At 43.1% G+C, this 13,087-nt stretch overlaps 1 protein-coding gene across 6 annotated transcripts in view; it reads right to left on the bottom strand.

Moving 5' to 3' along the window:
• The window catches only part of CREBBP (CREB binding lysine acetyltransferase), a 95,055-nt gene that overhangs the window by 57,421 nt on the left and 24,547 nt on the right, over positions 1–13,087 (bottom strand). For all 6 annotated transcript variants that reach the window (XM_021540803.3, XM_021540804.3, XM_021540802.3 and 3 more), the window contains one exon: positions 542–718. In XM_021540803.3, coding sequence (XP_021396478.2) covers positions 542–718 — 177 coding nt within the window. The remainder of the gene's footprint in view (positions 1–541; positions 719–13,087) is intronic.

Genomic DNA, 13,087 nt, shown 5'->3' with positions numbered 1-13,087 from the left:
GGAATATTTAATTTAACTTTATAAAGAGAACTCTGGTAAACATCATACTATAAACTTGTAAGGTGTCCTAGTAAGAACTGTTCTTGCAAGTTCGTGACCTGCAAGTCAGCCACAGTATAAAGTGAGAAGCACGTGGGGTGTTTACCACATCAGTTTCAAAGGATATGAGGTACTATTTAGTTTCAGGAAGGTGGTGAACACATTCACCAACACATTCTAATTGACCCAACACATTCTAATTGACCCACATAACTTGAAGACACATTTTTATCAGGTTTGAAACTAAATATACGAGCCAAAATGAAAAGATACAATGCAGTTTTTATACTTGTGCTCCTTGAGAAAGTATAACCACTGCATAAAAACAGAGAGAAGTTTTATATACACACTGCAGAGTGGAAATGAGGAACCACGGGACAACTCTGATGCTTAAATGACCGTGGAGAAGCAATTTGAAAATGTTGCAGAAGCTGAATCACCCAAGAACTTAGAAAGCACTAGGAAAAGGTGCAGAATACTGGAAGCAGCAGGTCCAACTCACCATGTTTGGCACACTGGTGACGGGAGTACTCTTGATGTCGGCAGGGAAGGGAGACAGGCTGTTGGCCATGCCTGGCTTGTTCGGCAACTGAGGATTCACTCCTGCAGCTCCCATCTGCTGCCCTCCAGTTTGACTGAAAGGTTGCCCAAAGGGAGTAGTGTTACCTGTCATTCCCAGCTGGAAAAGAATGAATGAATGAAATGATTAGAATTTTCGTGATTCCAAAGGGAGATTTAAAAAAAAAACCCAAACATATGTCAAATATCCATCTTTGCATTCGCAGAGACCAAATTCCAGTATAAGTTTCTCAATATTAAATTCTCAGTATTAAATTCACAATTTCACAACTTTTACCAAGCTAAAATATATCCTAAAAAGGTGTTTTACAAATACATATGCTGTGTGGGGCTGAAGTCTTGCAATTCAACTTATAAAATCAAAGGAAAAACAAGCTCATCCTTCTCAAGCCACATGAATAGAAATTACTTTTTCCAACACTACAGGAACTTTGGAAGAGCAAGCAAACTTCAAATCCTGTGATACTTTGTGCATTCTGAGCACAAAGCATGACTTTGCACACAGACAGATGGGAAGGGAGGGGAATATATAGAGGCATCGAGCAAATGGTTATCAACTTATGTTTTGGTACTCCAGGAGAAGTGTCTAAGCAAAAAGATGTCTAAGACTGACAGCCTTGATAAATGACACCCTGAGAACTCCCCAAGACTGGAAAACAGAAACACAACTCCCCCTGAATGACTGGAGAGAACACTGTACATCCAAAGAGCCACTTGGCCTGCAGGAGTCTCTTCCATCGTGAAATCTCCTCCACTGGAACCACAGAATCACTGAGGTTGGAAAAGACCTCCAAGAGTCCAACCCTGAGACCCATCACACCTTGTCACCCAGCCCAGAGCCCTGTGTGCCACATCCAGGCTTTCCTTGGACTCCTCCAGGTATGGGGATTCCACCACCTCCCTGGGTGCTGCCTTACAATGCCTGACCACCCTTTCCATGGAGAAATTCCTCCTGATGTCCAACCTGGACCTCCCTTGGCACAGCTTGAGGCTGTTCCCTCCCATTCTGTCCCTTGTTCTGTGGGAACAGAGCCTGTGCCCACCCTCCTGTCAGGGAGTTGAAGAGTCCCTCCCATAGGACCTACTCAACGGATCACATTTGTTCACCCCCTTGCCTCACTGGGATGATTTCTAGCTGACTTTATGACCTGGTCCTAAATGAATCCAACCACTGAGAGAAGTCTTTATTTGAAATAGTAAATCCTATTTTCCTCTTCCTTTTACTTCTCCAGCATTTCCTCCCTCATAGAACACTATGGTCCTGGTCTCTTCTCCTCCCTTGCCAGCAGGGACTCAGGGACTATTCCCATAGCTGGAAGAAGGCCTGCTCACATCAGCTTATCACTGGAACAGCCTCATAATGAAGGATTACTCAGAGGTTGTTTTTTATGCTTACAGGAATCGGGCTAAACGAGCAGTTGAGGAAGCACCAGTTATAAGCAGCAAATTACACTGGGGCAGAGTCCAATAAACACAATTTGACTGGGCCTTGTCCTCTTTGTCCCTGTACTTTGTACCCTCTGGTTTCAGACAGCTGGCCCTTCCACTCTCCAAGTAGCTTTTTGTTAGAAATGCTGCCTTTCCCTGCATCCTGCCCAGTGACTGTTGCCAGATTTGGGCCTTTCTTCACTGTACAAGACGTTCTATCTTTACACATTAAAAAAATCCCAAAAGCTGTTACTTTGCAATATATGAGGTTATCAAATATGTGCTGTGTCCCAGAGTAGAGCTGAATAATTCAAATAGCAAGTAAGACAAAAAATTAGCATCCAAAGTTTAGCCCCAAGACTGCCTTTAAAGAGAAGTGGCATTAGCTACTATCACATTGCACAAATATCAAGAATTTAATTTTCTGTATTTCTGTGTTTGTTTGCAGACTGCATGTTCAGATAAATTAGTTTAATTATTATTTATTACACCACAGATTTTGGCAGCTTTCTCTGAAGAATTAATAGCAAAGTATTTAATAAAATTACCCACTCAACCCCCTATTTCAGACAAGGTATGAGAAAGTGTCATCTGATAATGACAGCTGTTCATTAATGCTGTAGGGGTCTATCAGATCAACAGTGAAGAAAATTTCTGAAATTAAAGTGAGATCCTGAGAAAGCTTAAGAGAACTACTGAAACCTTTCAGAAGCCAGAAATAGGAACATTAACTCTGGGGCTGTTAGTCCCCTCATGTCTAATTCCTAACTACAAACTTCGTTGTTGGAAGGACTTTGCCCTTCCAGTCTTCTTTGAACTTGTTTGAAAGTTTGGAGGAGTTTTTTGAATGGAATAATATACAAACTTCTCTGACAACCACCATTACACTTCCTGCAAATCTTTACAGTCACCCCAGCAGTGGGAAAGCCGTGGGGAATTCAAAGTGGGAGACAGGAATGCTGCTCAAACCTCTTGCCATGGTTCCATGGGCCACCCCATGGCAAGCAGAGCCCTCCCTGGGCCTGGCAGCTCATGGATGGAGCAGGCTCGGGCACCAGGGAGGAGATGGAAAAGGCTCAGTGCAGGCAATGAATGCCCCATGGATGTGCTGAGCTTGGAAGCCTGGTGTTAAAAGCTTCTGGCAGAATCTTATACAGCTGCATTTTCAAAGAGCAGAAGAGAGATTTTCTTCAGGCAGTGAGAACGCTCATCAAATTTTACATCAAATTTAAGTTCTTACTCCAAAAGAAACAAAGAGGTGTTCTCATCTTGTTATCAAGGAATATTAATGCTTTTTAATTAAAGGAAGAATGTTTAAAAATGGATTTTTAGGAAAAATATTAGAAATATTTGTCTTGAAAGACAGTTTCAAGTTTGTTAAAACTCTAAATGACTTGAAGATCCCCAAAGCACTGAGGCTCTGCGATCCTAACAGATACCACCACATGGCTCTTTCATTTTATTTTAACATTTCCTTTTCAATAGATCTTGTTATTAGACAGATCATAACTCTGTACAACAACAAAGCAACCTTTCAAATCTTCCAAGCTGAGTGCTTAATAGGATGAGGATAATTCTTCCTACTCTAGGTGGTCATTAAGTAATAAATACTTGATTGAAATTTTAAGAAATGCTTTGCTGTTCTCTGAAATCCAGCTGGAAGCAGAGTAGCTTCCATTTGAAACCTTGTATTTTGGTTAACTCGCTCTCTACCACATTGTATTTCAGTGTCCAAAGCTGTGCTTTCATAAGGGAAAGGAACCTACAGCTGAAGCATTATATCAGTCTGTAACTTTCAAAAACTAGCAATATTTGATAACATTGTAAAACATCAGACATGCCTTTTAACCTACACTTCACTTTTGTAAATTACTGACAGTTAAAAAAAGTACTAAAGACTTATTTTTTGTTTGAAGTTAATCTTCTAAAAAAATAGTCTGAGTAAGTGGAAAAACCTTTCTTAGGTAGCAATCCCTGGAGTAAATATGGAGACAAAAATTAGGAGGGACCATCCACAAGATGAGTTTATAAAAACTGATATTTGTGGTTTTAGGGGGGTTTAAATTCAGTTTTTCCTAGGAAGAATTCAAATTAACAGGACTGTGATTTCCAGAGACTAGGAATGCACAATACAATGTGAAACCTGCTTGAATCAATTCTTATCCATTTTTAACAGCTTCCAACCAAGTCTGGGATCAGCAAGGAGTTTCAGTGGCAGAACAACCTGCTGACAAACAGCACTGAGATCCACAGCGTTCCAGAGCTGTTCCTGGTACCCTGAGGAGCAGCTGGGAATTGATTCCAAACACAGCCAGGTAGTGACTCCAGCAAAGCAAACCAGCCAGCTCCTCCCTGGTGGGAAGGCAGCAAACAGGAGGGGGAAGGAGAGGAAGAATCAGGCAGAGACACCCAACAGCATGAGACACAAACTGCAATTCCTGGTTAATTATCTGAATGCTGAGCCCAGTGACTGCTGTGGAACTTTAAGCCATGGCTGACCGAAATCTCAAAAAACAACTGGTAAATAAATATATGGAGAAGATTGAGCCTACACATAGTAAGGAGTTTATCCTGTTTGTTTATTCTGCAAATGGAAACTGGCAGCTCCAAGCAAAGGACTCGGAAGGCTCAAACAGCGTAACTCCTACCTCTGCTTCCAGGTTTTTTCCAAGCAGGTAAGGAAAGGCAGATACTCAGAAGATCTTTGTTTTTATATTTCTGAAACAGAGCTCTGATCTCAAAATAGGTAGTTCAAGGGAAAATTACCAGGTAATTAAAAGTCACCAGCAAGAACACTGGAGTTTACAACCAGGTAAGAATGGTCATTTTCATGGGGAACTCTGAGCCATCACAAAGATTTGTATTTGGCTTAAAGCTTGTTAAATTTACTTTTCTAAAAGGAAGGGAAGCAAAGAGCAATCCAGTGTGAGTTGTTTCTTTTTCCACCTGCATGAAGCAGGCATGGATGTGCATCACAGGGCTACTCCACCTTGCATCCAGGCATCTCCATTACACCAAAAGCTGAAAGCTTCTCTCTGACAACTCGGGTTATGTCGTTCACTCCCATTTTGTTCTAAGCTCATGGATGTTCCCTACATGTGCCTTTGCTCCCCTCCATAATTTCATCTCCTCTCTCTTCCTGCCACCACTTTCAGCCCTGTTCCCTGCACTCCATCCCATGGTGGCTCCTTTCATCCCACCTCATCCTCTGCAACTCACGTCTTACATTTCCGTTTCTGCGCTGCAATTTTGGGAAAATCTTGCTTCTTTTGCCCAGCTCTTTGTGGTCACAGCTGCATGAATTCTGATGGAGTGGAGCAGACTTTCCCAAGAAAGGTGTTGTTCTGTTCCACCAGCTGCAGTGGGGGAGATAAAGGGGTGTATCCCAAGTGCAAGTTAAGGCAAGAGGTGCCTCAAGAAGGAACACGATTAATGCAGGACACCACCTTAAACACATTACTTCTGCTCTAAAACAGTTTTCAAAAATGTGATAATGACACTCTCCTTTAATGGAAAAGAGTATTTAATTTAATAATTCTGCTATCCCAGGAAGACAAGTAGATTCTGTTCCCTTTTTTATCACTATGGCAACTCTCTAAGATACTGGAATCTATTAGCAAGTGTGGATAGGAAACAGGGTATTTCACTCTACTCTCATAAGCCATGGAATGTACAAACTTCCAAGCTAAAAAAACCCCCAGCACTTAAAACCTTTGTTCAGCTGCCTTGGACTACAGGAGCCATCACACTGCAGTGCTCTGAGCAGCAGCTGTGGGAGGTGCTTCTCCTGCTTTGCTTCTTAGTCCTCTTCAAAGCAGAAGAGCAATTCCATTTCCTCTAGTTCCTAGAGTTTCATAGATTTTATAGAGGAAGCCTGTGACCAAACCTACAAAACCTCATCTGAGGGTGCAGCTCACAGGTGATATGACAAGTGAGAAGTTCACCAATCTAATTCTGAAGATAGTTTTCAGAGCAGACTAGATCTCCACACTGTGTTGTTCCTTCTGCTTTTCAATCTTCCTTTTCCCCTCTCTTCTTTAGCAACACTGACACACCACAGTACTTCCTCCTCTAGCCCAGCATCGAGGAGATGGGTAATGCTCCCTCTTGTACACCAAGTGTTCAGGCTGCAAATAAACTCTGCCCTTCCCTCCTCCTTTAAATTTTTATCAACTGTCTCCTCACCTCCACCACCACAGCTCTCACTCCTGCAATCCGGGCTACTCCACCACCACATTCCTCTGGGGCTCCCAGGACATGCAACCAACACAACGGGCTGCAAACTCCACTCCCTGTTACAAGCACATAATTTCCTACTCCTTTTTTAGCTTTCTCTCCAACACACTGCCAGAAACCTCACAACTACATGCAGCTATGCTCCTTGCAATGCCTTTTCCTTTGGGAAATTCTGCTCTCCTCTGCTGCCTCAGCTCACTTTTCACTCCAGGGTTTTCAAATTTAATAAAAGGTCTGGCAGGACAGACCGAGTTCAGCCTCAATTTTCCTGTGAGAGAGGAAAGCACCTGCATTTGTAGTCACGTGCCAAGGAGCAGCACCCACCTCTGATAATGCTCCTGGGTTTGTATCTACTACCACTATCTACCTAAAGTTAATGCCATAATTACATTTTTTCTAATTAGCTGGTCCAGACAGATTAGTTAAAAAAACAAACAACCCAAAACTACCCAAACCAAACACACAAAGCAACAAACTTATCTCCAAGTTAAATGTTGATTTTCATTAAATTTTGAAGCACTGACTCTGTACAAAAATGGAAGAAGGTTATTCTGGGCAAGTATTTAAAACCAAAACAATACAATGAGATTTGGACTGAGCTGACAACAGAAAAAATACTGAAAGGTTGATATAAGAATCAGAGAACTCAAAGCAGCATGGGCTCAGTGGAAAATAAGCCGGGCTAAAGTAATCTGATTATGATCTAATCCTGTAAAATAAAAATAGTTATCATTAATATTCAATTCTCTATCTGCTGGATTTTTTGGCTAGAAAACAGCCTGGAAAGAAAGGAAGCAAACAAGACAAGCTTGGCCAGACTTTGAAAGCCATGAATCTGCAAAATGCTTGAAGAAGAACAAATGTGAGCTCTCAATATGCCAGCAGGAGGGATGACAAGACAATAGGATAAGGGGAAAGTGCCATTTTATGTGTCTGGAGTGATGGGAATTCTGCTGCAACCATGACCAACTCACTGTCATAGTTCAGGAATGACAGGTAAAAATTACAGAATCCAGAGAGGCCTCAAGTAGTGTTCAAAGGACTAATGGGCATGGCCAAAGACAGGCTAATTGTAATCTAATAGCCTAATTAATTTAGCTTACTATTTAAGCTTATTAATTTGCTTATGTTATTAAGGCAAGGGCTGATGTGATTCTAAAGTACTGATTTTGAGAATAAAAAGGTGATAACAGAAATATTTTATATTTAGCAAAGACAGAGCAACAGGTAGGAGCTGAAGCTCTGTAGCTTAAGAGCCAAAATTAGAAAAAATGGAAGTGACTAAATACCACTGAAATTGTTAAGATTATATTAATGTTTTATTTAAATAGTGTGTCCTTCTACTCATCAACAGGAGTTAGTTCACAAAAATCATAAGGCCTCTAATAAGAGATAGCCTGTCTTTGTATCACTGTCATTTCCATATTTCTCTAGTCTTTATAAAATGGAATCTTGTAATAGAAAGGTAATTACAAATACTCTTCTGCTTTTCCAGAGACAACACCAAAAGATGAGAAGAAAGATGAGACTATGACTAGAGTCCATTAACAAAACCAGGAGACCAAAGTCCAGGAAGGCAGAGGTGTAGAACAGAAGCCAAAAAATGAATCAAATGATTGCAACCTCCTGTGTACCCCAGAACTGTGTTCCTGAACATGGCTGAGTGCAGCTCCAGGTGATGGCTCTTGTCAAGACATGAGATCACAGAGAGGATGGACTCCAGCACAGAATTCCATCCTTTCACTCAATCCTGCAGCAATTAAGTTGCCTCTTCAGAATGACATTGATTGCAGGATCACAAACCAGTTATACGCTTTGTTAGGCATCCTAGGGAAACTGCACATCTCCTCCTCCTCCCTCAGATCAATTTTTCTCTAATCACTTTGGAAATCACTGGTCAATTTGACCCATTTTTCTTAATGGCCTCACAGATAATTAAGTTTCCAAGATTACCGAGCAGAGAGATGGACAGGTAGATTATGACACAGTCCTGGACCAGGACAGATTTATTCCTCGCAGTAGCTGGGAGGGGGCATGTCCAGGACACAGAGGTTATTCTGTACAATCTACCATCACTGCTGAGGGCAGGGGAAAGGGAGTCTCTTCCAGGGAGAAGGGGTTTTCTGAGCATTTTGTATGTAAATCATTCACCTCTCTTTGTTTTCTTATCTCACTGCTGTTTCTTGCTGTTATCTGAACCCGTGATCTTTGCCTTTTGTGCCTCTCTCCTCTTAGCCCACCGCAGAGGGAGGGGGTCATGGGGAGTCTCAGTTTCGAGCACTAAATTGGGGAATACCATTCTTAAACCACAACAGTCTTATCTGGTGCCCAGTGTGAGGCTCCAAGGGTTGAGATAACAACAGATCTGCCGAAGGGAGTTGGAAACAAATTTATCTGAGCGTTTGCTATATTAGGTATGGAGCCGCTGGTCACAGTGCTGCTTTGTCTGCTCATGTGGGTGTGGTACTTAAGTTAACAGGTTAAGCACCCTTCCTCAGAGCAGGGAGAGGGAACAGGATGGCTTCCTTGCTGTACTGTGGGGTATCAGTTTATGGCATGATAACATCGAGAGCAATGAGGGTCATTTGGGATGGGTGTTCAGTGCTGCTCTCCCGCCCTCACCTCGCCACTACCTTTGGGAGTCCATTAATAATCGTACACAGTCTGTGGGGGAATAGGAGAGAATCGTTTTCCCCAGCTTTACACCCCAATTTCCTCCTTCAGGACTGTCACAAGAGTTTTTGAGGGTTTTTAATCTCCCTCGGATGTTAAGCACACAATCCACGTGGCGAAGTTTGCATGGAGTGCGCCATGGCCATAGGCCAATGCACTGGCAATGATGTCAGTGAAATGAGAACAGGGCTTCAGGTGACTCCTTAACTCTGCAATATGAAGATCATATTTTTTCCTCCCTACCAATCTGTGGAAGGACTAACCAAGACTGGACAGATCAGATGGAGCAAACTAGAAAGTAAAAGTCCCACGTGGACTCCTGTATGGACCAGAATCTCTGCTACTGCGAGCAAGTTGCCCCCAGCTTGACAGGGGACACACCACAAGGTAACCTCTGGTTCTACCTGCATGGTCACAGAGGACATGAAGAAGAGAGATGAAAATCCCATCTCTGCCCTGTCAGCATGAGCATGAGCTGAGAGGAAGAACAACCACCACAGGAAATTCTTCAAGGATAGATGCCCCTCCAGTTTCCTGTGGGCACAACCTCAGACAGAATGAAGGGGCTGATGTTATTTCACATCCTCTTGAAGAGACCTCTGGTTCATATTTGCCAGAAGAGAGAAATAAGTACTATGATAAGAACTAGAGGGGCCCTGCCCCCCAGCCAGGTGGAAAAAAGGGAGTGTTGAGTCTCGTAAGCTGTGTGGGTCCATGGGCTAGCACATTAGATACACAAGAATATCAGGCTTTAGTTGATAACAGCACACAATGTCCCCTGATGCCACTGAGATCCAAGGAGGCAAAATCAATCTCTATGTTTGGGGTGGCAGGGGGATCCCAACAGCTGATTGTACTGAAAGCTGAAGTGAGCCTGACTGGGAATAAATGGCAAAACACTCCACTGTGACTGGTCCTGAAGCACAGCTTCTCCTATAACCCTGACTACCAGAGCTGGGTTGGATGTTCACAGGGAAAGTGCCTTTCCTACATCATGCCATATGAGCTCCTGATGCAGTTTGCAGCTAGCCAACAGCACACCAGCCCTCCTGCCCTGGAAGACATCTAGGACTGATAGAACCCACAGCCATGGACTAAATGAACTCAACAGACATCTTGAAGGGACGGCCACTGACTACAGAAGTTATATCTGTGCTTGTGGGAGATAAATATATACACACAAATGTATGTAGCTAGTTGGAAGGTATAGGAATTGGACATGAGTACATGGTATGGAATAAGGGGTAATGTCCTGGTTCCAGCCAGGACAGGGTTAATTTTTTGCAGTAATCTGGACAGGGCAGGGCCAGGATACTGAGATTATTCTGTACCACCTCATACCATTGCCAAAAAAAGGGACTCTCTTCTGGGGAGAAGGGATTCCCCTGCTGAGAGCCCTGTAAGCCAGGAGGAGGGAGAGGGGGTTATGCTGTTCTGTGCATTTTTCATGTGAATCACTTGCCTCTCTCATATACTTTCGTTATTAATACCATTGCTGTTCCTATTTCTTATCTCATTGCTGCTTCCAGTAAATTGTCTTTATCTCAGCCTGTGATCTCTGCCATTTCTGCCTCCAATTCTCCTCTCCATCCCACTGCAGGGAAAGGGGGAGCGAGTGAGTGGCAGCGCGGGTTGGAGAAGCTCAGTGGCAGCACTAAATTCGGGAATAAACCACGATAGACTCACAGATTGACATCTCCATGAAGGAAGGCACAGAGACCTCTGCCATCACTCACTGCATTTAGCAGCAGACACTACCCAGGGCTCCTGAGAAGCCACCACCATTGCCAGCATTGTCCTGTCAGCACCTCAGAGATTATCTGAGGACAGAGGAGGGAGCTGAAAGCTTGACAGGAAACAGTTTAGAGGACCCCCGTGGTGGGGGTGCTGTAAAGAACTGCAGCTTTGACAGTGGCAGTGTGAGGACACACAGCCCCAACTTACTGGGTGTGCTACTCTGATCTGTTCTGACAATAGAAAAGCACGAAGGTCAGAACCACCTTTCTTTCCTCTCCAAACTCTTTCCACACCTCTTGACAAAATAATTGTAGGAGGAAGTAAAGTCAGCCTTTTAGTGAGCCACCACAATCCCTGTATTATTCTGGACTTAGTCTATGGTATAACAGCTAAACACCAATTAATGTCCCAGATTAATAATTTAAATTATTTCAGAGAACAGAACATGCCTGTCATAGTTAAAGATGAGAGAGAGCAGAGGCATCCTAGATCTGATCTGCTTTGATAAGAGGCCAAATCTTCACAAACTAACAGCAGTGTTGAAGAGTTGCATACGTGAGAGCTTGGCTGTTCAACAGTGTAAAATCGCTCTAGTAAAACACATCTGCCACTCACTACTGCTTTCTTCTAAATCCCTGGATTTGCAAGGAAGGACATTCTTCCCAATTTCCTCCTGCTGTATCATTGACACAACTGTGTGTGATACAAAACACTAAAGGATGAGGAGACAGTAACTATTCCCACCCTTCAAGAGCTGCTGTAAAATAAACTCTGATGCTGTTTTCTGAATGCCTGAGCTGGAACTTCGAGGTTCCACTTCATCAACAGCCTTAGGCTGAGAGCAGCTATGCACAAACACCCCAACCCCTACAGAGCCACAGCTACTCAGCACCTCTCATGCTTCACCCAAAACCCCCAGTTACATCACTGAGATGTTAGGGACACTTTTCTTCTCCCTCTATTTTGTTTTTATTTTAGAAAATAGAGCAAGCTGGCACAAAATGGAAATTCTGCACTTCCCACTATGACCTATACATCCTTTGGGTTCAGCATGAAGAGAATGACTGGGTACAGACCCAGTTACCTGCTCCTGCCTCCAAGCAGTCGCCATCCACTTCACTACAGGACAGGGATGACTCAGAATTTCTGAACATGCACCCTTTACTTCCTTCTTTTATGGGCCTCACCAAAATCAGCCACTTCATACTCCATTATTAGATTAAGCCTTTAAATCCCTTGCCATCAAATTACCACACCTACCTCAAATCTGGGCTTTCAACACACAAGTTGGTTACAACACTCAGCATTTTGTTCCATTTTTTTCTCTTCCCATCCACTGAAATGTTTTTATAAGCAGCACGTCACCTTGCTTGGCTTAAACAGTCTTAACTTTCTTCCTCTGGATGTTTATTCTCTCTCTCAAGACAAAGAAATGAAACAGTTGGGTGTCTCAGATGCTCAGAAGTTACAAACTGAAGTCTACAAAGTACTGTGAATGAAGGAGTCAATCTTCTCTAGGTAATGGAAGACCTAAGAAATTCAGACTGACAGGCAATTCAGCTGCTTTTAATGCAGTTAGTGACAGTGAAAGAAGACAGGACTGCTTCCATAATGCTGACTTCTGCTTCCCAGAGAGGTAACACACAGAGACAGGGACCTGTGCCTTGCCACCTGCACACTTCACCACCAGATCCCAGCTGAGCAGAACACACACAAGCTCCAGAGCTGCTACGATCTGGCATCAACCATCTGGAGTTAATCCCTCCTCAGCCCCTGGGTGCTGCTGCCCCAACTCCCAGCAGTGCTTTGCTCACAAACTCGATACCAAAGAGCAGCTTTCCACCAAGCACAGGCTGAGGACTTTGCTCTTTGGACTCTTATCTCCCTCTGGAACGAGGCCCAAACCTCCAGCACGAAGCAAGGTCCACCTCACCGATTAGGGCTCCCAGAGAAGCGCAGAAGACAGGTCCATTAGGAATTCATGCTCATTTGTGAAGGGGAAAGACAGGTTTTCTTTACTACACTGGCATCATCTTGCATCTGTTTACTGACAAAAAAAAAGTAAGTCTCTACTAATTGCTATTTCATCCTATAGTAATGTGTTCCAAAAGAAAGTCACCACGGCGCTTGGAATGTATATGCCAGAGGGACAGATGGAGAGGCAAGGAAAAGATTAATCATTTTATGGCAGAAAGCCAGTGGTGTTACCAAAAAAAAAAAAAAAAAAAAGTTAATTCAGTCCCAGTGCAAGAATGGTGGCAATGATATTATCTGAGCTGAGGTGAGAGCACTCACCTAAACCAACCTGCAGGTTTGGCAGTTTGACAAAACATTCAGTTAAAAATACTCACTTTAAAGACAGTAACAAGAAAGCCTTAAAATGTAACATTTAAAG

This window comes from Lonchura striata, chromosome 16 (assembly GCF_046129695.1).
Source record: "Lonchura striata isolate bLonStr1 chromosome 16, bLonStr1.mat, whole genome shotgun sequence".
Lineage (NCBI taxonomy): Eukaryota > Metazoa > Chordata > Aves > Passeriformes > Estrildidae > Lonchura > Lonchura striata.
This window is presented reverse-complemented; position numbering and strand designations above follow the sequence as displayed.